Below are 27,930 nucleotides of genomic sequence, written 5' to 3'. Positions count from 1 at the left end.
GGTTTAGGTCATACTCTGGTTTTCTTGATTCATACTACTGGTGGGTTAAAAAATGCACTTGCAATCAGTTTCTCATGATAACCCGTAAATATCCTATTGTAGTCTTTTTTTTTCTGGAAAAAAATCTAGCCAGAAATTTCTCATAGACTGAAGAGTATTTATTTCAAGAACATCCCATACAGAATCCATCTTGGCCTCTCTCCAAATAACCCAAAAGTTGCTTCCTACTTCTAGACATCTGCTGCAATCCTGAATCAATACTAGATGACTCGAATTGCAAGTTAGCACAGGTTTCAGACAAGCCTAGTGGGTAAAGAGAGAACTTTTTGAAGACAAGAAAGAAATAAGCTGAAACTTTAACTTGGCAGACCTATTTAATAAAATTGTGGTTTAGGAGAATTTTCCAAAGCCCCTATAGCTGTAGATCTCATTTGAGAGCCTCAACTTCTCCCTCTTCTTTAGGAATGAATATTCTTTAGGAAAGTCCTGGCTTGTTCCGGTTGTTCGGTGTAATTATTCATAGTGCCCCCTTTCACTCTCAAGAGTCATAGTTTGAATGATAAAATATATGGTCATTTCTTCCAGGCCTTTTGCAGAGTAAAATTCATCTGTTGTAAGATATATTTCTTGTATTAATCTAAGAAAAATTAGATTACCTTTTCTATAACAGAGCCCTTGGGACCCCATCTTGCAGTCATTTACATATTTCTTCAGAGCAATAATTAAAAGCTCACATAAGCTAATGAATAACTCCCCATGGTTCTCTTAATGGCAAAAGCAAATAATGTAACTTCACAGGGGCTCACCAAATACAGCAGCTCTAGGAGGAAAACATGAGGGTTTGTCCCTTCAAGTTTACATTTGCAAAGCAATTTGCAATCATGGTAGTTTTTCCATTTCATAAGACTAAGTACCCACATTGGACAGAAAGGGAATGGAGACTAAGAGAAACCTAATGCTGTGCCTTCTGGGATATCATTCTTGGCTTGAATTCTGAGCACTTTGTGGTCTCACACACCTTTTACAAACTTGAGTCATCAGCCTTCCCGACCTTGGTGAGAAGATGTGCTGTGGTTTAGCAATTTGAGGGTAGTAAGCTTGTCAAAACATCACCAGAGATGTTTTGAGAATTACTGTGGAGAACAGGTTTCCATGGTGCAGTGTGGCTGCTGGGAGGGGGACGAATGGCACAGCTGTTCTCTCCATGGGGAGGAAGCACTGGATCTTTTGTGTCAGAAAAAGCTGAGATCCTCCTGATAATCCTAAGCCATCTTGACAGGTATATGTTCAGGTTGGGGAAGATAGGTTCTGAAGAAGCATCATAATTGCAGGGGACAGGGTTGAATGAAAGAGGAGGCAAGAATGGTCTAGCTGCTTGATAATATCCTTTCCATCTATTCACTGTCTGGCTTGATCCAGTTTATAGTTTGTCCCTGGCTACCTGGCTCCCTGTCTGCAGCCTAGTTCTGAGTGTAGAAAATAAGTTCAAAGCAAGGAAGGGGAGTACATGAAGGTTTGTCCTCCAAAAAGAATGTTCTTGGATTGCCTTTGTCTTGTGGGAAAATGTACAGCAGCAGAGGACAGAATAGCACCATGAAACCAGAGGAGAACTATGGCATCATGTTTGCTTTGAGATGGCCTTTCTTCCAAACCTAAAAGAGGAGAGAAAACATCACCTCTTTGGCAGTGGTGCTCTTGTGGGGTGACTAGAATCAGCTAGGGTGTCACTCCTACCAGACAATGTCTAGAAGACCCAGAATTCTGATATTTTACAGTCCAAAGGACTTTCCAGAGATCTTGCAACCTAACTCCCTCATTTTACCCAAGGGACTTTCAGGTTCAGAGACCTAGGCGCCTTTTACGAAGATTTTACTGAACTGCTAGGCTGGGGTGCTTACCAAGCTACTGTAATCTAAAAGTCTTAAAAATATAAACCGAGAGTAATTTCTTCCCACTGTGAAGAATGATCATGAGACCTAAATGAGTACGGCTGGAAACAAACTGCACATACTTCCTGCCTGGCCAAGGAGCTTGCTCACCATGGTTGGCTGCTGTCCCTGAGAGAGGAATCTCCTACCCCCAGAGAGGCAATAAAACTGAAGCTTCAGGACCCCTTCCAAGGCCCTAGACCTAATTATATATTTTTGATTTTGCATTCTTTTGCTCAAAAAGCTACTTCCTCCAATTTTATCAGCTTCAGGACCAGAAATCCTGAACTTTGCCCTGCCTGTCATACCTCATAAATCCAAATGTCTGATGTTCCAATATGCTCTTGCTCAAAAGAGAACAGATAAGGGTGAGGATGACTCTGCCAGGACCAGGCTTGGGAAAACAGTACGGGGCTGGTGAGAAAGTTGGGTTGGGTATAATTTTGAAGGCTGGCCCACAAGATGTCTCAAACTCCTACCTTGTTTCTACCCCAGGAGCTTGTTGGCCAGACAAAGCCTGTCTCTCAGATTTACAGACCCAGGATTTTAGAGCTGGCAAAGGTCTCATTTTGTCATCCTCCCTAATTTTGCAGGCATTTAGAATGGCTTAAGCATCTTGGGCTCCTGAATTCCCCTCCCTGGGAAGTGAGGTGACATTGTTGGCTAATTCTTTAAGCAGGTAGAGTATTTGTCTCACTTGTTAGATGTGATCTTCTTGGTGTGTCCCCGCATGGGTGGAAACCAGTAAATGAGGCCTACCTAGCTAAGCACTTCAATAAAACACAAACGACTGCAATTCTACACACTGTCACTTAGTGTCCATTCTGAGCAAAACTTCTGAGTTACTCTCTGAGGAAAGATGAAACTGCACAGGACAGTGCCTGTGGACAGTATTTTAAGCTTGTCCCTCATTTCATAGTAATAGCTACAATTTATTTACCACCTACTATGGACCCAGCATTTTATCAACAATTTCATTTGTATTTATTTATTTATTTATTTATTTATTTATTTAGAGATAGAGTCTTGCTCAGGTTACCCAGGCTGGAGAGCAATGGTGTGATCTTGGCTCACTGCAACCTCTGCATCCCGGGTTCAAGATATTCTCCTGTCTCAGCCTCTCAAGTAGCTGGGATTATAGTCACCTGCCACCACGCCCGGCTAATTTTTGTATTTTTAGTAGAGACGGGTTTCACCATGTTGGCCAGGCTGGTCTTGAACTCCTGACCTCAAGTGATTCACCCACCTCAGCCTCCCAAAGTGCTTGGATTACAATCATGAGCAACTGTGCCCTGCCATAGGTATTATCATTCTCCTTTCGTTGATGTGGAAACCAAGGCTCAGAGGTTATGTGACTTGTCCCGGGTACACATCTTCAGCATCCCTCTGCTTGTTTGGGGCATGTGGAGGCTAAAGTTTAGGGAGTGTCAGGCCGGAAGAGGAAGGCAGAAAGACAATGGCCTTGCCAAACCTCCTTTCTCCCTTTCACAAAGGCCTGTGTTTAAGTCCTAGTTCTAACACATACTAGTTATGTGTGCCCTTGAGAAAGCTGCTGTTAATCTTGGTTTCCTTATTTATAAATTGAAGAAAATAACCCACTTCATAAAGCAATTGAGAAGATGAAATGATAGAATGTGAGCAGAGCTCCTTCACAGCACATTCAGGTACAAAATAGCTCATTTTGGTATAAACTGCTCACCCCCTAGCCCTGAATGCCCAATTTCTCATTTTCTTTATGTCTTTACTAAATTGTCTCCATCTTACTGAAACCTTCCCTGGCCACCCTATCTAAAAGGCAAACCCCATATAATCTCTTCACATCCCCTTTCTGCCTTATTTTATTACCAATTAATATATGACAAATTGTATTTATTTTGTCTTGTCCTGTCTCCACCCACAAGAAGGTAAATTTTTCTTAGGCCAGTAGGCATTGTCTGCGTTAGGAGGATGATACAGAAATCCTAACGCAGACAATGCCTACTGACCTCAAAAAAATTTACCTTCTTGTAGATGGAGACAGACAAGACAAAATAAGTACAATTTGTCATATATTAATTGGTAATAAAATGTATATTGGTCAAATGAATGAAAACAAACAACAAAAACAACAAAAAGAAGTTGGGAACCTAAAGACCTATGTTTGAATTTGGTTTTTTTCCTTACTATTTGACTCTGGGTCCATTACTTAAAATGTCTGGTCCTTAGCTTCCTCATTTGTAAAATAGGAAGAAAAATGGTATCTATTATTAAGACAGCTGGGATGATTAAATGACATAATTTATAAACCCTCTGGCATATAGCGAGTGCTCAATAAATGTTTGCCATTATTATTATTTGTAATAATCTGACCGATTGTTAAAACTGTCTTTCTGTGCAGCTCTGAGTTTTTAGGATATGGGAAGAGGCTAAAAGTCACGAGTGCCCTTGGCATTTCCGGCCCAGTTGTCCTCCTTGTTAACTGATTACCAGTTGAATGGGTGTGAAAGTGCTCAGTGTTCACACCTCCAAGCTGCTGAGAGGTCAGCATTGCCATTCATTGAGAAATAACAGGCTGTGAGAGCTCAAATGACTTACTTATGGTCCCTCAACTTAAAAACCAGGGCACGCAGGAACCAAGCCCAGCCAGTCTTGGGCTTCCTAATACTGTACTTTCTCTCTACAGTGTGGGGTAGTTAAGAGCCTGTGACTTCAGACCTGTGGTCAGCGGGGCCTTTCACCGGCCATCTCCCGCAGAGTACTTTTTCACAATCAGTTTTCTCGCAAGCAAAACGTGGAAAATAAGATCCACACCTCACAAGTTTGTGGCCAGGGTCACAGGTGAAAACAGCTCTTCGGAAACTCTAAAGCGCCGGATAAATAAGCGCTGCAACAGGCAACCACACGCGAACCCCTTTCAGCTGCCAGTCCCGGGACTCGCTCCTGTCTCCTCCCCTCTCCAAGACCGCGGAGTAGGAAGGAGGATTAACCCCTAGGGGAGGAGTTCCGCCCCCTAGCCCCCGCCCCGCCGCCCACGCCTCTCTCTGAACCTACACTTGCGCTCCCCAAGTCTCTCTCGTGCGCAGAGCCCAGGCTGCGCTTCCCTGGTCAGGCACGGCACGTCTGGCCGGCCGCCAGGATGCAGGCCCCGCACAAGGAGCACCTGTACAAGTTGCTGGTGATTGGCGACCTGGGCGTGGGGAAGACCAGTATCATCAAGCGCTACGTGCACCAGAACTTCTCCTCGCACTACCGGGCCACAATCGGCGTGGACTTCGCGCTCAAGGTGCTCCACTGGGACCCGGAGACTGTGGTGCGCCTGCAGCTCTGGGATATCGCAGGTGAGCGCGGGGGGAGGGGGTCAGGGGGATAGAGCGCCTCGCGGCCAGTTTCCAGTCTCGAGGCAGCGGCTTGCGGCCAAGCGTGAGATTAAAATCACTAGGTCGCGAGGCAGTTTTTCCTGGTGGGCTGGAAACTTAGTTTCAAAGAAAAGAAAAACGTCTGAAACTTCAAGTGCATTCCCTGGCGCTTTTGGGCTATTGCTTTAGCTCCTTCCCGCACAGTCCCCTGGGATCTCTCTGCCCAGAGCAGGCCTCCCCAGGGAACCAGAGGAAGATTGTCTGCAATTGCATTCTGTTCTCCACTCCAGCTCGTTTTCTGGGCGCGGGCAGTTCTGCCAATGACGCAGCCGAGTGTCACGCACGTCCTTCCGTGCAGGGGCGGACCGAGGGGAAGCCCCTAGGCTGGTTCACAGAGGAAACCGGGATAGTTCCAGGCTAGCTGGAGTTTGCCCTTTCCTGTCTTCAGTGGCTCACTTTATTTCAAATTTTGTCACCTTTCTCTCTGCCCTTAAGACAAAGGAGTTTGAGGGTTTTTGTTTTGTTTTGTTTTTTTGCTTTTTGCTTACAGTAAGCCAAGTACTTTTGTGTGTATATGTCAGGGGCAAAGTATTCTTTCTCCCTCTCTTTCTGTATTTCTATCTCTCTGGCTCTCTGTCTTCTATGAAAAGGAGGTTGTGTGTATATTTTAAGGCCATTTTTATGTAAGGGCCTATGATAGCCTTATGATTTCTTGATTTGGCCCTAAAGTTTTCATTGAGAGATCTGAAAAATGAGAGATTGTTTGTTTTTGTTTTTTACAATATTTAAAATCAGATTTTGACTCCACAGGTTTGTAGCAGAAGTTAGGCCTAGTCAAAAGTGAGGGTGCAATGTATCTACTCCAAGTGTGAATCCTTGGACAAGGCTGTTTGCAACCTGCGCATGACCAACCCCTCATTACAGATTTTAGCCCTGCCACTAACTAACCTGCTCAGTGGCTTTGGACAAGTCTCTTCAGCTCAGTTGCATCGCTGTTAAGTGGAAAGGAGTTGGGCAAGGGTCAAGGATCTTCCTGCTCAGAAGTTTTAAAGTCTTCTGGGATTCTCCATGGGAACAACTTCAAACAGTCTTATTTCATGGTCTGTGACACCAGGAACCTTTCGTTATAAGTGCTGGACCCAAACTAGCCACTTCTGTTTCAGAAAATGGATTCATTTTAGCTGATGCATTTGATTGGAAACTCTTTATCATGGCTTGAAACTAGAACAAATGTGGAAAATTTTTGAAAGGGCATTTGTGATCTGGCGACTTTCGTGCCTCTTTAATCATGAACTGCCAGGCCTTTTTCTTTTAGCATGTGAACAGATGAACAGATTCATGCATTTGGAGTCATCTTCAGCTGCTCTAGTAGCAAGGGGGTTATCAGAGAACAGAAAATGTTATCAGCCACTGTTGGATGGGGCTTTTCGTCTAAAAAAATTCTCTCTGTGTACTTTCTTGCTGCATGTCATAATGTCTGAAAACCCTTCTGGCTGCTCGAAAGTCCTCAGGATTCAGATTTAGAAACGGCTTACTGTTTAAACGGGGATGTAGCTGTAATTTGGACTTCTATGTACAATCCAGGTAACAGCATGACAGCAGAGAAGTTCTATGTCTGTAGATTTCAGTCTCCTCACATAAACAGAAGAGATGGAAGGGTACAGTGATTAATAGCCCAAATTCCAGAGTTGAACTGCCTCCATCTGGATCCTTACTTTACTCTGCGTGTAGTAGGCAATCTTAGGTAAGTTCTCTAACCTCCTTGTTTTGGTTTCCTTACTTGTAAACAGGGAGAATGCTTTCTCCCAATAGATGACAGGTGAGCAACCAACAGTGCTAGCTGAAGGTGATCATGCCTGTTCTCTAGGAGATCTGCAAGGATTATTATCACACTAGCTACCATTTTTTAAGCCTATATAAATGCTAGGCAAGAAGGATATGATATACAAGTGCTTATTAATTCCTAATAAATTGTGATCCCAATATTACATATATATTTTGTCCCCAAGTTATCACCATTTTCAGCTTTGCTCCTGACATACTGTCAGGAGCAATTTAACTCCCAAGCGTGAAAGCACTTCGTTAGCCATGTTTGTAGACTGAAGTTGCAGTGGAGGCTGTAGTCACAGAAGTCTGTATAAATAAGAAATCTGAAGTCTTGGGAAGTTCATTCTACAGATTCTGCGGTGGTGTTACATTCAACATCTCAGTAGAGGAGCTTGTTTTTCCCAGAGCTCTAATACTCAGTGGTAACCTGTCTTTAGCAGCCTTAAGCCCAAAGGCCCTGTTAGCTGAATTATAGATTGGACAGCAGGCACAGTGAATTGGGTGAAAGCTAGGCCACTGTAGGAAATGGTTGGAACATGCATGTGCTCCATGTTTCATGGTTTAAGCTGCATAGGGAGCCATGTGGGTTATGAGTTCATGTGAAATCCAGCCTCAACTGCCCACCCAGACTCCAGTCAGCCAGGTGTACCTTATAGTACTTTCAAATCACAGCCTGTCTGTCCACAAATAAGAACGCATCTCTCCGTCCTTAGTGTTCAACTCTGGTGTGTCACCGGAGAGAGCAGATAGTGGAGGTTAGTGGGCCTAGCTTTGAGAAGGTTGTGGGTGTTCAATGAGATAGAGAAGACCTGCACTGTTCTGATAGGATATCATATACATTTGTTATTAAGGGAATCTTGGCTCAGCTAGACTCTTGATACTCATTTGGTTCAATGCCAAATAGGGCCCTTTTTAATCTACTAAATTCCCATGATGGGTCTCTTGTAGCCATGTAGATTGGCCAGTCTGATCTTGAAAGACTCCAAAAAGTATCTCTGGGGTCTTGTGAAGTAGGCCTTGAAACAAGATGATAAATCCCACCAAACCCCATAGGGGACAGCAGTTGGCCTGGATTCCAGTGATTCCATGCTAGAGGGTCAGCTGTGTGTTCAGAGGCTCCTGATAGAGTCAAAGAAATGAAGTAACTTTGCCTGAGGCCACCCAGCTAGTAGAGGAAGAGCCAGATTTGACCCGGTTCCGTTTCACTCAGAGTCAAGCCTTGCTGTTTGCACTTGCTGGCCTGTGAGTGCCTGGCACACAGCTGGCCCACAGGGATTATGCCTTCTTCCTTTTTAAAGGTGTTGTTTCATTAGTAGGTGGGTTAAACTTACCTTCTCCTTTCTAACTGGATTTTTGGTATTATTAAGTACCACTGTGCATTCAGTGAAAAGGAATGAATTAAAATCTATTTCTGAAAATTTTATCTTGATTAGGATGTGAATTTATAGAGTTTTTAAAAAAATAGGTCATTTAGGGAAAATGAAAACAAAAAGTTCACACTTGAGACTCCACTTTTTTATTACTCTCCAAATCCAGAGACTATAATTGCTCATTCACCCTTTCAAAAAGAACTGTACTATCTTGTCTAGAACTCTTGATGTGCTTTGGGACTCTGATCTAGGCATTGGGACATTTATAGGGATAGTAGCTAATATTTCTTAAGCCCTTATTCTTATGAATGTCCAGGCATATTTAATCTATAATTTCCCAGTATAATAGCTGGTTAGGCCACTAGAATTTAAAATTGACCATTGAATCTGTTTTCAAAAGATTTGCTCTACTGTCCTTAATTTGAAAACAGAGCACTTCAGACATAGTTTAAATATATTCTAAATTATACTCTGAAAATATAATTAGGCAAACTGTGAAACCTTGCTGAACCTCAATTGCCTCATCTATAAAATGATGATTACTTAATTTTCCTGTGATACTTATTTTATCTTTTGTAGTCTCTGTAAGCAAAAGGTTTATTATCACTGTCCTCAGGGTATAGGTAGCACATGGTCATTTATTCCAGCTTCTTTACTTACTAGCTTTGTGACTTGTGTGAGTTACTTAGCCTCTGTGCCTTCGTTTTCTGTCTGTAAAATGGGAATAATAACAATACCTGCATCTTAGTATTTTTGTAAGAATTAAATGAGTTAATTTATGCAAAGCTGTGCCTGACACATAATAAATGCTGAATGAGTGTTAGCTATTATTCCTGTTGTCATAATTGTTATTATTACAGACTGTTTTCACATACATTTTCCCACTTGATCTCCCCAGCATTGCTGAGGGTGTAGACAAGCAGATAGTCCTAAACCCAATTTTATTTAAAAAGATAAAAAATGAGAGAGGTAAGAGAGTTGCCTGAGATCATAAGTGGCAGAGGAGAATAGGAACAGTCGGTCTGTTTAGCTTCAACTTACTTGTATGAGTGAGATAACCAAGTCTGTTGGTAATCAAAAAACCCAACTCCAGTTTAATATTGCTATAGTGGAAAATAAATTAAGTTGGCAGACAATTTAGAGAGTGTTTCGAGTGTTTCTTTGCTATGTAAAAGTTTGACTGCAGAGCTCTGCTAAATAACAAATGCCTCTAAATACTTAAAAGAAGATCTACCCTATAAGAAAAATATTTCCACTCAAGGCACATCTATACCAGCTTCCCCCACCTGAGCCATGTGACATGACAGCAGAAGAATACATTAACTGTCCCATAGACAAAGTAACAGGATGAAGTCAGCCCAGGCCCAGTGTCAGGAGTCCTTAAACTGACTCTTCACACCAGCAACTCTGACACTTATTTGGGTCACATTGGTATGTTGTTTTAGAGTTTGTAAAGTTCTTTCAGGTTGTGAAATTCAACCAAAGATAGGGTTTGGACTTAACTATCTCTTTAGTACCGATTTCTGAAAGACTATTTCTTCAAGCAGTTGTAGAAGATGGGTCTTAAATGTCAAAGTAGTAGGTCTAGGAATGTAGAAAGAGCTAAATTTGGCGGTGAGTGTGTCAAATAAAACTCCCCAAAATGCATATCGAGTCTGAGCCATGCTCCACTGGGCAGTTTATTGCCTTGTTTCTAGCTTAGCTAATTACAGATTTTCTAAATGCCATGTAAAATAACATGCTATGTTCTTACGGGTAAATAATGTGTACAGTGAGCAAAAATGGTGAACTTTCAAAGTAGGAATGAGGGATATATGGAGAAAATGCCGCAAGGCAGGACATGTCGTGTCATCTGGGTTTTAGAGGACTGATTCTGATAGAAAAGCAAGTAGCAGCTTGACCAAGGAAAGCTAAGGCATTTGAGAGTGGGAGGGGATTGGAAAAAGTAGCTCTATATGTGTGATTGGTTTCTTCAGCAAATATATGTACGTATATATAAAGTGCCTGGTATGTGAAAGTACTTAGGTGAGGGAAAAGCAAAGAAGGATAATAATTGAATAAGATTTACTTCTTCATCCCAGCTTCATCAGCATGATGACACAAAAACAAATCACTGTAACAATAAGTAAAGAGCACTGATAGACATAACTTCAGAACACTCTCATGGTGCAGAGATGTTGTCCACACCTCGTTCTCCTACTCTCTGAGACTAAATCTGAGGAAGTTGACAAAACCTCAAGGCTAGTGTGATGTTTCTTGTGCTCTTACCTAGCACCAGTCATTCCCTGTGAGTGTGTCAGGGCTGCACAACTTGAGACAGAATTTCATCATCTGGCCCTCTAATTCGATCTCCTTTGCTTGAGGATCTCATGCATTCCCAGGGCTTTAACTCTATGCAGATGACTTTAAAACTATGCCTATATCCTTGACTACTCATGAGCTCAGGCTTACAATTCCATCTTCCTGCTGAACATCTCCTCTACAATATCTCACCTATACTGCCTGTGAACATGTGCGTAACAAAGTTTGTGTGAAAACAGGATTGTTTTTTCTATTAATAAAGTAATATGTGCTCAGTGTAGCAAAGCTGGAAAACAGAAAAGAAAAACAAGAAAGAAATACAATGTATGCATATTTGCCCCCACTTAATGATAAGTAGTAAATGATGCTATTTGTAAGTCTAAACTAGACATTTGTCCACATTCAGTGGACTTTCTAGTTTGTGTTAACCAAAATACCTTACCCCCAGTTACTTAGGCTTGAAACCTCTGCCATCTTTTCTCTTTTGACCCTCATATGTCACCAGTCTCCAAGTCAGATAGTACATATGCCTCTCTTTTCCCTCTGCCATAGACCAGAGACAGCACTTTTTTACATACCTGTTCTGGATCATAGCGTCTTAGCTAGCTCTAATCTCTGCCTCCTCCAGTTCTCAGGTGTATCAAAGCCAAATTTATCTTCCCAGAACATCTTTCTTTTTTATTGGCTATAGATTACACATGCTGTGATGAGAACAATGGAGGGGATGAGAATAAGGTATTAGGGGGGCTGATAATTAGAAAATTAAAAATAAGATAGATCCAAGTCATAGAGAAATTGAGGAATGGGTTTGTGAAGTCCTTGAATTTAAGAAGTGACTGGAGTCCTTGAGGCCTGGTGAAGTCAAAAGGAAACCCAGGATGTCTCTCCTATTGTGGTCTTCTTGTGAGGAACAAAGAAACTGTCAGTAAGGGCTCAAGTACTACTTAATTTTTTTTGTTTTATTTTACTGCATTTTATATAAAATGCAGTTTTAAAACTTGAAGATTTGAGAAGTATAAGATCTTGCCTGAGAAAATTTATTAATTCACTTGATAAGCAGAGAAATTTAAGGGTGATCGGAATAGGTTGATCTTTGCTCTTACGGACTTTTAGAGTCTGGTGTGGCATAAAGATATTTATTTCAAAATAATTATTTAGTCATTGAAAAGTGATCTGATGGGAAAGTATCACGTGCTAAAAGAAAGTCAACCAGGGGACTTACCATAGCCATAACATGGAGATGAGAAGACATCACGCGGGCTTCAGTAATCTGACCTAGCTGAAGATTACATTGTGTGAGGAAGGAGGTGTTAAGAGGGATGCGGCAGACAAATTAGGAAAGGTCATATATGCCAAATTAAATGTTAAGAATGGTGAAAGTGAAAATTCCTAACATTTATCAATTTATCAAAGCAATATTTGCAATTTGAATACCACAGTAATTCTAACAAATAGGTCCTCTTACTTCCAGTTTCATAGATGAGGAAGCTGGGCCAAGCATAAGTAGAACATGACACCTGGTACATAATTGTTGCTTAGTAAAAGTAGTTTGGTGTTAAGCAGTCACTGAGGTTCATACTAAAGTCATCACTCATCTGGTGAATTTTTGAGAATAGATGTTTTGAGTTACACTTACAATCCTTTCTCTCCCTCTTCTGATGATTCACTTTGGAGATTCCTTGAAAGCTTTCAAACCATTGAGAAGCTTTATTTATGTTACTTTCTTAGATTCTGGGATGCATGTTCCCAGAAGAATACAGTGGACCTATTGCTCCTGGGGTAGGAATCAGGTTTATTCCAGCAAGGGATGATCCTTGTCTTCTAGGATGGTGAATTAGACTGATGTCCTTCAACTTGGCAAGGTCAAGTCTGAGACTCTAGCCTGGGGTTCTTAATAATTGAGTTTTACTCATTTTTTCAGCTGTTCAGGAATTTAAGAAGTTACGTGATCTTAAATTACTCTTTGAAAATAATTCAGATTTTAACTTCTACTGTTCTCTCCTTCCTTTCATTGCCCACTCTCAAGTACTAATTAAATTTTGTCTTTTCTACCTTATAAAATAAATATCTCATCCATCTTTTCAATAGCCACATCTTCTTCACAACTCGCCGGAACTGTTGCAGCAGTTGCCTCCTGCCCATCCCCTCCTCCAGCTTCCCTGCCAATCAGTTTGTAATTGACAGTGGTGATACCCCTCATCATGGTGTTGTTCTCCAGTTGATATTCTCATTTGGGACCCATCACTGGAGCTACAGCATTTTTAGAATTAAAGGCTGAACTTTTTAGCATGACAGTCAGGACCATCATAACTGTCACTCATTTGTCATTCATTCCAGTCTTATCTCTCACATCTATGATTTTTACATTCCAGATATCTTACAGGGGCCCCAGTATATCTACCTTCCCGTTTATGCTGTGGCTCACACAGTTGTCTCTAGCTAAAAAAAACACATTCCTCTTGTTAACATAGATAACTCCTATGGGTCCTTTTCACTCTATCAATATCACCTCCTCCAGAATGTCTGTTGAAACCATGAGACTCAGGGAAACACTTTTTCTGCTCCCATAAAGTTCCATGATTACTCCAGATAGAAATAGTTTACTATTGCATTGGAATGTCTTTTTCCTCCAAAGTGTATCCCTGGGTCCTAACATAGTATTTGGACATGTGGTAGGAACTCAAGTAGTATTTGTTCAATAAAGTTTTTCAGTCAACTATTGTATCAATGCCTTAATTCTAAGACATATCATTGATCTAAACATTTCTTCAATAAAAAAATAGACTTCTGTTCATGATTGAAAATCTTCATAACTTTATAAACATTAATATATAAAAGTATAATTTAGAATTGAGAAATATGGCAACCACTTTTCTTAAGGAGACATTCTATTTTTTTTCCAACCATGAAAACTGGGAAATGTCCTTAAATACCACCCTTAAAAGCTGTGTTTTTGCATTTAACAGTCTCCATAATTTGAAGTGAAATGTCATTCATTTGGATGTCAAATGGCAAAACTATATCTTTTTTAAAATTTAAGGGTATATTATATAAAATAATAACTTCGTGAAAGGTAATTTTACAGAATTAAAACCCTGAGTACTCATCAAAACCATATCAGTCATTTTATGGATGAGCAAGCTTGATCTGGAAGGGAGGTGACATTAGTTTCTCAGGCCCACAGAGCTTGTTAATGGTAGAATTAGAACCAGAACACAAGATTACCTGGCTTATTACCAAGGAAGCTTGAATAATTAAAAACGTATTTTTTAACACTAGGTGTTTGGGTGCTGTCTTCAGCATTAAGTTATAATGATGATCAAATTGGGAAGTCACCCAGCCCTGTGGAAGTTCGTGCAGTGGAGAAGAGGAGATAATGGCATAGCACTGGGGACACCCAAAGTCATCCACAGTTTGGCTTTAAATAGCATTTCTAATATCATTTTCTCCCTCCCTCCATGATGAGGTCTAAATTTCAACCATTTGAACTCCTTGCCATTCCTGGTTCATTTCCATGCTTATTGCCTCTGAGCCTTTGCTCCTGCTTGCCCTGCTGGTTCATGTGTCCTTCCCTTTGGAAGCACATACAAATCCTACCTGATGTCTAAGACCTATCTGAAAAGGCAACTCCTCTACAGAGACTTTCCTAGTTCTCTCTGTCAGTAGTAACTTCTTCCTCCCTGGAGTCCCATGCAACTTTTCTTTCCCTTGTTTGTAGCACTTCTCTAGTTAAGCTTTGTGTTACAGTTATTTTCTATCTATCCAGATTTCCTTCATGATTTTTAGTAAATCCTGCTGTGAGTTATTTGCTGCATAATTTAATGAAATTACTATAGAGTCAGCAAAGAAGTAGAGAAGAAGAAACACCAAGAATGAGGAGAACCTAGCAAGGGCAGGCTTTTGGAAGCAAGAGGTAGATAATTTAAGAAAAGGATAGTTAATAGTTTCAAATGTCTTATGACTTTTTGCTCTGAGTCTCTACTTTTTGTAGTTTGTGTTATTCTGATGTATTATTTAACCTATGTTCCTTATCACTTTTATTTAAATATAACTTTCAATTTGTTTATCAGCCTTGCAACTGCTCTTTTAAGAAGAGTAATGAACTTATTGATTTAAATTATTTTTGGTTAGACTGTTTTCCCTATAACATGCTATAAATGGCCACCAATTATTAAGTGTCAGGCATAGTTTTATGCATTCATATGCATTATTTTATTTACAGCTCATAATAAGCTTATCTGATGGACACTGTTATTAACCCTACTATAGAGATGGGAGAACTATAAACAGGCCAGAAAAAAGATAAACAAGCTAACAAGCACAGAAAACTTTTCAGAAGTCTTACCAATAGTAACAGGTCATGCTGGGATATGCACCGAGATTTGTCTAACTACAAATCCTATTTTCTAGCCATGCTATTCTACTGTTTCCTAATGCATTATAAACAGCATAATGGTTTTTACATCTCGTGGGTTGTTATACATTGCTTTTAGAAGGTGCTCATTATATATTTTAAAATAGTAATTTATTAATTTTTAACCTGTATACTTTTGGATAGATCTAATTATTGAATGAGTTGAATTTTTTGCATGCATCATTGCTGACACCATATGGTTGGTTTGACTTATTAACAGTCATCTTCATATACTACTTTTAGGCAGGAAAACCACTGTGCTTGAGGGACAGAAGTCTCTAGTTTAAAAATTAAAGCCAAGAATAGCTGTAGTGCTTGTTGGTATCAGAATAAAAAGATTTATATGGTGGTAGAAGGATCTGTATGCATGTATTGTGTGGTGTGTGTATCTTAAATTAAAAAAAAAATACGCTAGACTCTAGAGGCTACAGCGCAAGTTCTCAAACTTTCTCAGTTCACCGCATCCAAATCCTTAGTGTTTTGGATTTTTTTCATTGTGCCTCTAGGCCAAAAGCACTACCTAACAATCCTGTTCATTAAATAGCACCAAACAACTTATTAAGTGTTATGTTCTAAAAACTTAATAGCCATAAGAAAAAAAAGAGAACATATAAATTAAAAGAAAATTATTTTTGTTTCATTGTTAATCACCACAGTTTACTATAGGCATGTGTATGGCTTTGGCCATGAAACACCCTCTCAAACCTTTGAGCCGGAGTGGATGCCACTACTATACCACCGTCATTTCCTGTTTCACATTGATTTTCACATGATTTTTGCTTTTCATCACAGAAACTTCCAAACCCCAGTTTCAAACAGATACAATGACATCAAAAGGAATATGGTGTTAACACTGTGAACTACCTCAAGCTAATAGTTCCTGGGGTGTCTAATGGATCTTGAGTACTACCGTATTTGCCTTGAAAATTTAAAATATCCTGTTTCACCCATGTGAGTTCACCATGGCACCCCCCCAGAGCACCTTGGCATATATTTTGGGAGTTATAACTCTAGCGGAATCTGGATATTCCTTAAGAGTGCAACTTTTAGAGTCCAGGATCTCTTGGGGGTTATTTATAAAAATTTATTTAATGGCTACTGGCTGGTATTGTCTCAAATGCCAAATAATTCAAAAATAGGTTTTTTATGTAATACATTTGAGCTTACAGTTCAGAGGTATTTTAGGTTGTTTATTTAATTATAGACATGAGATGCTGGTCCTTCTGTCTTGATTCACTCCAACCTGTCATCCATGACTTGGTTTCCTTCCTCCCCCCTGCTTTATCCACTGTTGCACTTTACATTGTTAGATGATCTTTTTATCTCCATCCACATGAGTTATTTGCTTAAGCTGGTAGCATTGGGCTCCAGTCTAAAATTATTCTGACAAAAAATCTGTTGGGCTACTGTATTAGTACTCATTTTCACATACACACATATATATCACATGCACTGCTTTAAATTTAAATATACATTCAGAATTTAATGAGAATACTTTTGAAAATGTATTTCAAAAGTAGATCACTATAATCCATCCATCTTTTGTTCTATAAGGTAATTATGAACAACAATAAAGTCAATATTTACCTTTTATGCCATTTTATTCTCTTGTTCACTTTAGCTTACTTAATTCAATATACTTCATCTAGCTTTATCTTCTTGTTGAATAGAGACAAAATTTGCCTTTAAGAGATGATAACTAACAGTAGGGTAAAATGAGAGCCATTGTTTATGGGGGAACTAAGGAAATTGCTAAAAGAGTTTGGGTGGTTCTGAATTATGAACAGATATTTTTCAGATGGGGTCTTAAAAATGGCAAGTTCAGTAGGCATAAAAGTAAATGAGTTAGATCAAAGATCTTCTTTTATTCAGCCTACACCTTTTCCTGCTGGGGTTCCCTCTTGCAAATAAGAAATAAGTATTAATTGTTATTTCATTATGCAAAGAGTACTTGTATTACCAGTTCCATTCTATTCTGGAAGTGCATTGTGAGCATAAACTAACAGCCTCTCAGGGTACCTGTGTTATGGAGACACCGAGTATAGTAATTGAGTAATTCTACACTGGACTCAAGGAATCTACAGTGTAATTGAGGACACAGGCTGCACAGGTTTGCAGCACATAAAAAGCAGTACAAGGCAGGGCCTGATCAAATGGTTGAGCGAATGATCCAGTTAGTCAGTGCTGTGGGAATATAGAAGAGTGAAGAGATGAGTGTGAGTCCAGGCAGTCATAAAAGTCTCCAAGAAGGTGGAGCTTGGGTACAACCTTAAAGAATGGATAGAATCTGGTTAGGTGAAGGATGATGGAGAGGGCACCTTTCAGTGGGAGTGGATTTGCCATGGTATGGGAGTAAATGGAAGCAAGAAGCAGAACTTAGCAGAGCCTAGCAAGGCATAGGTTGGGTCAAAACCTTGACCTCAGTCTGAAAATTAGCCTTTAACTTGTAGATCTAAGAGTGCGACCTCAGAAATCCCACAGGAGGTCAGAGGGTGGAATGGAATCATCATGAAGGCAAGGATTTTTTTCTAGTTATAGAACAAAACTAGTAACCAGCTATATGTTCTAGTTATATGTTCCTAGTTATAATTCTGGAAAATTATAGGGATTAAATTTTTTTTTTTTGTTAAATGAATGAATGAGATTAGACGAGATGAAATTAGACAGTATTAGCTGAAGTGATTTCAGTGGGAGTGGAAAGAAAGTGATGAATGCAACAGACCAGACATGACAGAAAACTCTTAAATAACTAATAAGCCTGCAAGTATCCACTGGGAGAGGAGTAAAGAATTAAGAATTATTCCTTCACTCAGCATGGGGACCATATTGAATGCTTACTATATAGAGTGCAGTGCTTGTCACAGGGGCTGCAGAAATTTGGTTCTGGCTATGGGGTGGCTTGTTATTTTGTAGGGGAAGATTGTACCAGGTAAGTTCTAGGATATACACCTAGGTGACTTGGAAAAATGGTGATTAATTTATATGTTTCTGTCATTGGTTTGATGGGACAAAGTCATGAAAACAGATGAAAGAGTTTCTGAACCACCGCCAGACTGTCAAATAGGCTTTTATTAAAAACTGGAAATAACCACCATCACTAGGATGTCAGCCTGACTCTGATTTCAGAGTATGTGGGTTTCTGCTGAGCTTTCAAAACCAGCATAAGCCATTATGATGTCAGTGTCCTTTTGACCATTGCAGCAATTATAGTTTGATTTTTTTCTTCTAGATTATTGTGCAAGGTCCATATTTACTGTTGGTTATATATTTACTTTATGTTTTCCACACTGTTACTCCCTAGAAATATAGAGAACATCTTGGTGTCACTCTTAGGTCTACTGATTGTTCTATGACCCCAACACATGTATCATTTGCATAGAGTAAATTGATTCCAAGGTAGTGTTTCTTAAGAAAATGAGAATGATTATGAGAGCATAATAATCCAGGCTGAAACTTGTTACAACAGATATGCACAATAATGTTAATTTTCTCCTCCAATAACAATCTATTGATTATTTACTGGAAGTTGGAGTTGAGAATAGAGTAAGTTCATCAGTATGCAGCACTAATTCACAAATACACGATAAGGCATTTTAGAGGAAGAAGGAGCCTTAATTTGAATTTATTTCCACCATAAAATCTTGAGCTCTTATTGTATCCTAAAGGTGGAGAAATAAGCCTCGTGTTTTGCAATATCAAAAGATGGTCAATCTGCTCTCCAGGATTTTCAGTGCTATGGTTAGAGATCCAAGCATGAATGCACAGCATAATAAGTGTCAGTGGTGTAGAAATTTTAAAATTCTGTGGGTTCATAAAGAAGAGATTCAGTGATTCCAGCTGTCAGGACAGGGAAGTATGCACAAATGTGGTGAGATTTAAGGGCACATTTGAAGGATGCATAGGATTTTATTGAACAGAGTGGGAGTAGAGATGAGGAGGGAATTCAGGCTTTGGGCACAAAGATTTAAAAAGGCAAGAAAATGTGGAAAGTAATTTAGGATGCGTTTTAAAAAGAACAAGTAGTCCAATGGGACTTGGCCATGGAGCACTTTGAAGGAAGTGACAAGAGTTTGAAAAAGTGGTCGGAACCAAAAATGTGCTACATTACATGACATATCAATGAAGGTGTATTTTGCTTGGGCATATAAGAGTCACTGAATAGCTAAAACAGCAGAGAGTAATGGTAAGATTTACCTTTTGATAGTGGATTCTAATGGAGATAGAGGTTTTCTTTTCTTTTCTCTAAACTTTTATTATAGATTCAGGGGGATACATATGCAGGTTTATGACATAGACGTAGGTATATTGCATGATGTTGAGCTTTGGGGTACAAATGATCCCCTTACTCAGGGAGTGAGCATAGTACCCAATAGTTTTTCAACCTTTGCCCCTTCTTTTCTTCTCACTCCAGTAGTGCCTGGTTTCTGTTGTCATTATCTTCATGTCCATGGTTACCTGATGTATAGCTCCCACTTATAAGTGAGGACATGCAGTATTTAGTTTTCTGTTCCTGCATTAATTCACTTAGGGTAATGGCCTCCAGCCACATCTATGTTGCTGCAAAGGATATGATTTTATTCTCTTTTTTGGCTGCGTAATATTCCATGATGAATATGTACTATGTTGTCTTTAACAAGTCCACCATTGATGGGCACCTAGGTTGATTCCATGTCTTTGCTATTGTCAGTAGTATTGCAATGAACATGTGAGTGCACGTGTTTTTGGTAGAATGATTTGCTTTCTTTTGGATATATACAAAAGAATGGGATTGCTGGATTGACTAATAAGTAGTTCTGTTTTAAGTTCTTTGAGAAATCTCCAAACTGCTTTCCATGATAGCTGAACTTATTTTCATTCCCACTAGTATATATGCATTCCATTTTCTCTGCAGCCTTGCCAATATTTGTTGTTTTTTGACTTTTTAGTAAATGGTAAACCATTCTGACTGGTGTGAGATGGTATCAAATAGTAGTTTTGACTTGCATTTCTCTGGTGTTCAGTGATAAGGGATATTTTTTCACGTTTATTGGCTGCTCATGTATCTTCTTTTGAGAACTGTCTGTTCATGTTTTTGCCCATTTTTTTAGTGGGGTTGTTTTCTGCTTGTTCAGTTATTTAAATTCCTTATATAGTCTGGATAGTAGACATTTGTTGGATGTGTATTTGGTGAATATTTTCTCCCATTCTGTAGATTGTCTGTTTACTCTGTTGATAGTTTCTTTTGCTGTGCAGAAGCTCTCTAGTTTAATTGGTTCCACTTGTCAGTTTTTGTTTTTGTTGCAATTGCTTTTGAGGAATTAGTCATAAATTATTTCCCAAGGCTGATGTCCAGAATGGTGTTTCCTAGGTTTTCTTCTAGGTTTCTTTTAGCTTCAGATCTTACATTTAAATCTTCATTCCATCTTGAATTAATGTTTCTATATGGTGAAAGGTAGGAGTCCAGTATCATTCTTCTGCATATGGCTAGGCAGCTATCCCAGCACCACTTATTGAATAGGGTGTCCTTTCCCTACTGTTCAGTTTTGTCATCTTTGTTAAAGATGAGATGGCTGTACTTGTGAAGCTTTATTTCTGGTTTCTTTATTCTGTTTCATTGGTCTATGTGTCTGTTTTTGTAATATTACCATGCTGTTTTGGTTACGGTAGCCTTATAGTTTGAAGTTGAGTAATGTGATGCCTTTGGTTTTGTTCTTTTTGCTTAGTATTACTTTGGCTACTGGTCTTTTTTTTAATTCCTTAAGAATTTTAGGATAGTTTTTTCTAGTTCTGTGAAAAATAATGTTGGTAGATTGATAGGAATGGCATTGGATGTGTAGATTTTTGGGGGGCAGTGTGGCCATTTTAACAATATTGACTCTTCCAACCTATGAGCTTGGAATGTTTTTTTCTTTGTTTATATCATCTATGATTGTTTTTAGTAGTGTTTCATAGTTCTCCTTGTAGAGATCTTTTACCTTCTTCCTTGGTTAGATGTATTCCTAGGTATTTTATTTTATTTTTATTTATTTATTTATTTGTTTATTTATTGCTGCTATTGTAAATGGGATTGTGTTCTTGATTTGGCTCTTAGCTTGAACATTATTGGTGGATAGAAATGCTATTGATTTTTATACATTGATTTTTGCATCCCGAAATTTTACTGAAGTCATTTATCAGTTCTAGAAGCCTGAAATTTTACTGAAGTCATTTATAGTTCTCGTAGTCATTAGGGCTTTCTAGGTATAGAATCATATTGGCCATAAAGAGAGATAGTTTGACTTTTTGTTTTCCTATTTGGATTTTTTTCTTTCTTTCTCTTGCCTGATTGCTCTGGCTAGCACTTCCAGTAATATGTTCAATAGGCACAATGAGAATGGACATCCTTGTCTTGTTCCAGTTCTCAAGGAGATTCCTTCTACTTTTTGCCTTTTCAGTATCATGTTGACTGTGGGTTTGACATCGATCACTCTTATTATGTTGAGGCATGTTCCTTTGATACCTATTTTTTGAGGGTTTTTATTATGAAGCGATGTTGGATTTTATCAAAAGCTTTTTCTGAGTCTATTGAGGTGATCATATGGTTTTTGTTTTTAATTCTGTTTATGTAGTGAATCACATTTATTGATTTATATATGTTGAAGCAACCTTGCATCCTTGCACTATTTGATCATAGTGAATTGACTTTTTCATGTGCTGTTGGATTTGGTTTGCTAGTGTTTTGTTGAGGAATTTCGTGTCTATGTTTTTCATGGATATTGGTCTGTAGTTTTCTTTTTTCATTGTGTCTGTCAGATTTTGGTATCAGGGTGATGCTGGCTTTCTAGAATGAGTTAGGGAGGAGACACTTCTTGATTTTTTGAAATAGTTTTAGTAGGATTGATACCAAGTCTTTTTTGTATGTCTGGTAGAATTTGGCTCTGAATCCATCTGGCCTGCAACTTTTTGGTTGGTAGGTTTTTTATTACTCATTCAATTTTGGAAGTCATTGGTCTATTCAGGGTTTTAATTCCTTTCTGATTCAATCTTGGCAGATTGTGTGTTTCCAGGAATTTATTCATTTCCTCTAAATTTTCTAGTGTGTTTGCAAAGAAGTGTTAATAACAGTCTCTGATAATCTTTTGTATTTCTGTGGGATCAGTTGTAATGTCACCTTTGTCATTTCTGATTGGGCTTATTTGGATCTTCTCCCTTTTTTTCTTTGTTAATTTAGCTTGTTGTCTATTGATCTTGTTCATTCTTTCAAAGAACCGACATTTGCTTTCATTGATACTTTGTATGTATTTTCTGAGTCTCAATTTCATTCTGTTCTGCTCTGATTTTAGTGTTTTTTTGTTCTGATGTTAGATTGTCAATTTAAGATCTTTCTAACTTTTTTAAATTAGCCATTTAACACCATAAACTTTCCTGTTAACAGCATACCAGAGATTTTGGTATGCTGTGTCCCTGTTTTTATTTATTTAAAAGATTTTTTAAAAATTATCCTTTATTTTATTGTTTATCCGAAAGTCATTCAAAAGCAAGTTGTTTTCATTTCCATGTAATTGTGTGGTTTTGAGAGATTTCGGTAATGCTTTCTATTTTTATTCCACTGTGGTTCAAGAGTATGATTGTATATTTTCAATTTTTTTCGAATTGATTGAGACTTGCTTCATGTCTGGGCATGTGTTCAATCTTTCTATGTTCTGTGCAAATGAGAAGAATGTTTATTCTGTGGTTGATGGGTAGAGTATTCCGTAAATGTCTGTTAGGTCCAATCAGTAAGTGTCAAATTCAAGTTCAGAATTTCTTTGTTAGTTTTCTGCCTTGATCATTTGTCTGATACTGACAGTGGGACATTGAAGTCCCCCACTATTATTATGTGGTTGTCTCTGTCTTTTCAGAGGTCTAGAAGTACTTGTTTTATGAATCTGACTACTCCAATGTTGTGTGCATAATATATTCAGGACAGTTAAGTCTTATTGTCGAATTGAGCCGTTTATTATTATGTAATGGCCTTTTTGGTCCTTTTTGACTGTTGCCAGTTTAAAGTGTGATTTATCTGACATAGGAATGACAACCTGGGCTCTTTTTCGTTTTCTGTTTGTGTGCTGGATCTTTCTCTAATCCTTTACTTTGAGCCTATGGGTGTCATTACATGTGAGATGGATCTCTTGAAGATAGCATACGGATGGGTTTTGTTTTTGTTTCTGACTTGCCATTCTGTGCCTTTTAAGTGGGGAGCTTAGACCATTTACATTCAAGGTTAATATTTATGTGTGAGGTTATGATCTTATCACGAAGTTATTAGCTGGTTTGCTTTGAAATATAAGTTTCTATTGTGTGGTTGCTTTATAGGGCCTGTGGGCTACGTACTTAAGTGTATTTTTGTGGCAGCCAGTAGAGTTTTTTCATTGCCATATTTAGAACTCCCATGAAGATTTCTTGTAAGGCTTGTCTAGTGATAACAGATTCCCTTAGGACTTACTTGTTTTGAAAGATTTTTAAAATCTCCTTCACTTATGAACTTAGTTTGGTGGGATATGAATTTTCTTTTTTTTCTTGAGACAAAGTCTTGCTCTGTCGCCCAGGCTGGAGTGCAGTGGCACGATCTTGGCTCACTGCAACCTCCACCTCCCAGGTTCAAGTGTTTCTCCTGCCTCAGCCTCCCAAGTAGCTGGGACTACAGGTGTGTGTCACCACACTCAGCTAATTTTTGTATTTTTATTAGAGACGGGATTTCATTACGTTGGCCAGGCTAGTCTCGAACTCCTGAACTCATGATCCTCCTGCCTCGGCCTCCCAAAGTGCTGGGGTTACAGGCATGAGCCACTGCACCCAGCTGGGATATGACATTCTTGATTGGAATTTCTTTTCTTTAAGAATGCTGAAAATAGGCCCCCAGTCTCTTCTGGCTTGTAAAGTTTCTGCTGAGATGTCCACTGTTAGCTAAATGAGGTTTCCTTTTTATGCAATTTGACATTTTTCTTTAGCTGCCTTTAAGATTCTTTTCTTTAGCATTGATCTTGGACAATGTGGTGACTATATGCCTTAGTGATGTTCATTTTGTATAGTATCTGGCAGGTGTTTTCTGGATTTTTTTGTATCTAAATGTCTACCTCTCTAGCAAGGTTAGGGAAATTTTCTTGAATTATCCCCCCAAATATGTATTCCAGGTTTTTAAATTTTTCTTCTCTCTCAGGAATGCCAATAATTTGTAGGTTTGATATTTTTACATAATCCCACATTTCTCAAAGACTTTCTTCATTTAAAAAATATTCTCTTTTTTTATGTATGTCTGACTGGGTTAGTTCACAAGAGCAGTTCTCAAGCTCTGAAATGGTTTCTTCTGCTTGGTTCAGTCTGTTGATAAAACTTTCAATTGTATTTTGAAGCTCCTTAAGTGAATTGTCCAATTCTAGAAGCTGTGATTAATTACTTTTTAAGATTTATCTCCTCCTTCATTTTCTGGACTGCTTTAGACATTTCTTTTCAATCTTGTATTGGATCTCATTGAGCTGCCTTGCAATCCATGATTTGGATTCTTTATCTGTCACTTCTGAGTTTCTATTTTCATTAGGGACCTTTGCTGGAAAGCTAGTGCAATCCTTTGATGGTGTCACTGCATTCATATTTTTCATAGTATCAGGATTTTTGTGCTTGTTCCTTTTCATTTGGAAATTTTGGCACTTCTAATTTTTGTAATTATTTTCATGTTTGTAGGACTTTTTTCTTTTTCTTTATTTCTCTATCATACTATTGCTATTTTTTTCTTTCCTTTTTCCTTTTCCTTTGCCCTGCTCCATAGGGTCTTTTGGTTTTGCTTCTGTAGCTTTATGTACTTCTTTCTGCAGGTTTTTTATTGGGCTGTGCAGTTTGACCTGTAAGTCAGTAGATAGTGCTTAAGCATGATAGCAGGCTGTGGTCAATGTGGCTAGGTGTATACTTGATCCTTGTTTACTGGTGGAAGCTCTCTGTTGCCTCAGGCAATGGGCTGATTCTTGGAACACACAGTGGTCTGAGCTCCCTGCTCAGCCAAGGGGATTGGGGTCCACAATGGGTGGGGCCAGACCAGGTAGGTTCATCTACAGGTGCCCTAATGGCAGGTGCAAGCAACTGTGCTGAGGGAGAATCTGGGGGGCAGCCACCAAGTGTCAGTTGTGTACCTCAGCATCAAGCTGGGAAATCTCTTCAGCCCCAACTGCATGGGAAGAGTAGCAGCCTATAAACCCCTAATCCAAGAGAGTAAGTGCTTCAGATGCCTAGAGAGCTGCCTGGATGTAGAGCAGAGAGGCTATCCTTGCACCGCAATCTCTGCACAGGAGGGGTGGGATGGCTCAGGCTGCCAATTCAGGTGAGGTGGTGCTTCTAATGGCTGGAGATTTGCCTGGGCATGGAGCAGAGAGTACCTTTTTGCCTCATGGTCTATGTTCAGGACAGGTGTGGTGGCCAGATGAGCAGGTGCTTTGAATGCCCAGAGATCTGCCCTGGTGTGAAACAGAGTTAGCCTCCCAGCACCAGGCTGACTGCACAGGATGACTGGTGCAGGTCAGACTACTGCTCCAGGTGAAACAGGCCGTCTGAATGCCTGGATATCTGCGTAGCCATGGAGTGGAGAGGGACTTGCTGTACCACGATCTATGTCTGTCACAGGTGGGGCAGCTCAGGCTGCTGGTCCAGGCAAGTGGGTGCTCCAAATGCCTGGATTTCTGCCTGGGAGTAGAGCAGAGAGGGCCCTGCTACACCACAATCTCAGGGGAGCAGGCTGGACACCTGCAGATTGGTTCCAGATCGCCAAGCTGGCCCTAGCTACAAGTATTACTGCCCAGTAGAAACTGCAGCTTTATCAGCTCTCCTCCTGTCCCAAGGTTGTGACAGAGGAGAGCACACTTCTAGCACCTACTGCTGAGGGGCTTTCCACAGTTCTGGTTGTGGAGGCTCCTATGCAGCTCTAGAGTGGGTGCTCTGGTCTCTGGCTAGAGATTAAAATGAATGGTTGCCTTTCTATGCACTCGGATTAAAAATGGCATCCTGATCTTGGTCCTGGGTCTGGGAAAATGTCTGCAGCTGTTCCTCATGTCTTTCCCTCACAGTGTCTCCAAGAAACTCCACAAGTTAGCTCTAGGGCTTGGGAGAAACAAAGTGCTTTCCCTTGGCATGCTTTGCTGGGATCCCCAATGGAAAGGCAAGTCACAGAGGGAGGCTCTCTGCCTCTCTCACATACCTGAGCTTCTCTCACTTTTATTAGCTGAATGCCATCAAAGCGGCTGTTTGCCCATGTTCCCTCCCTGGAATTTGGGGTATTCTTCAATTTGAGTTGCCCTGGTGGATTCCCATTTTCCTTCTTGATATAAAGCCCACACAGTTGGTCTTTATGCACTATCTTGCTATTTCCATGTGGCTGAGGCATGCTAAAAGGCTCTAATCTACTATCTTGGGGGAAAAAAAAGAAATAGCAGTTTTAAGACTAGTCATACACTAACATCACTTAGAGATGGCTTAAAAATACAAATTCCTGATCTCTGCACAAAAACAACACAATAAAGAATCTCTGAGAAGTGCAACCCAACTAGGGATGGGTATTTCTTAGGTGCCAGAGATGATTTCTTATGCTGCCAGAATGGCAACTGCCTGAAGACTTGTGCTTACATTTATGTTTATATTTGGGGAGAGAGACATTGATGAGAGCCTAGATACTGAGATCCCCACTTAGGGAGCTGCCAGGGGTCCAGGTGAGGAGCAATGAGGGGCTGAGGTGGAGCAGGAGCAGTGCTGGGGGAGAGGAGGGGCAGAGCCAAGGGCTACCTCTGAAGTAGAAGTCTTAGTTGGATACTGGAGACTCTTTGGTTGAAGGAGTGAGGAGGGAGTTAGAAGATGACTGGAAGTAAAAATACTGCTAGATATACATTTTAGCTGTGATGTTTGTGTGTATTTTTAGCTGAGTCTATGACACCAAGTGGACCATTTCAGGCTCTTGGGACAGAGGGCCAAAGTTTGATTTAATCTAAGGCATGAGGAACGGGCCTTTGAGATCAGCCACACCAAGTTCATTTTATAGATAAGAAAACTGAGTCTCAGGGAGAGAAATACATGTGTCTGAGCCTGTTCTGGTAACCAGTAAGTAAAATTAAGACCATGTCTTCTGACTTTTCAAGTTGGTGTCTTCTGCTGTGAGATTATCTAAATAGTTCCTGCAGCCATTATATTAACTTTTGTGATTTGGTTGATTGCTTTCCTATTTAACACCCTTCATAGCTGAAAGCTGAATCATGAGCCACATCTACACTGTTATGAGTTTAAGAGCATTGGGGACCTATGTGGAAGTGGATTATTTTCAGTGCAGTAATCCAGTGTGACAAAACTTAGTTTAGAAATTCCTCCTGGGCAAAAACTGTATATTTCCAGCACAAAGTATAGAGCTTTAGCCACATTAGCTATTCCATAAATGTCGGTTGAATAAGTGATCTAAAACCAAGGGAAGTTTTTGAATTATAGTCATTTTTTTAAAAAGTAAATTTAACTATGATGAATTCATCAGGTCTCTACTTTGCCCAAAAGTAGGCACTCACTCTGAGTCACATGGTTCTCATTCTTTGAATAAGAAAGAGCAAAGAGGACTGTCAGCTGACAAAGGAAGGAGAAAATGTGAGTGCTAGAAATGCTCTGATCTAAGTGTGACCTCTTGCTGGAATGCCAAAAATATAAACTTTCCAAGTGGCCTGGCTCAGTGACCTGAACATATAAACATCTTTTCTTTCTAGAAACAAGCTGTCTTCTTATTTCTGATCTGACACACATAC

General features: G+C 39.5%; 1 protein-coding gene across 1 annotated transcript in view; it reads left to right on the top strand.

Moving 5' to 3' along the window:
- RAB38 (RAB38, member RAS oncogene family) overlaps positions 1-27,930 on the top strand; it is a 177,108-nt gene that overhangs the window by 109,707 nt on the left and 39,471 nt on the right. The window contains exon 2 of the mRNA XM_508683.8: positions 4,591-5,245. Within this exon, the coding sequence (XP_508683.2) occupies positions 5,044-5,245 (202 nt within the window). The 5' untranslated portion in view covers positions 4,591-5,043. The remainder of the gene's footprint in view (positions 1-4,590; positions 5,246-27,930) is intronic.

Source organism: Pan troglodytes, chromosome 9, assembly GCF_028858775.2.
Source record: "Pan troglodytes isolate AG18354 chromosome 9, NHGRI_mPanTro3-v2.0_pri, whole genome shotgun sequence".
NCBI classification, from domain to species: domain Eukaryota; kingdom Metazoa; phylum Chordata; class Mammalia; order Primates; family Hominidae; genus Pan; species Pan troglodytes.
The sequence above is the reverse complement of the archived record's forward strand: the minus strand, read 5'-3'. Positions and strand labels throughout refer to the sequence as shown.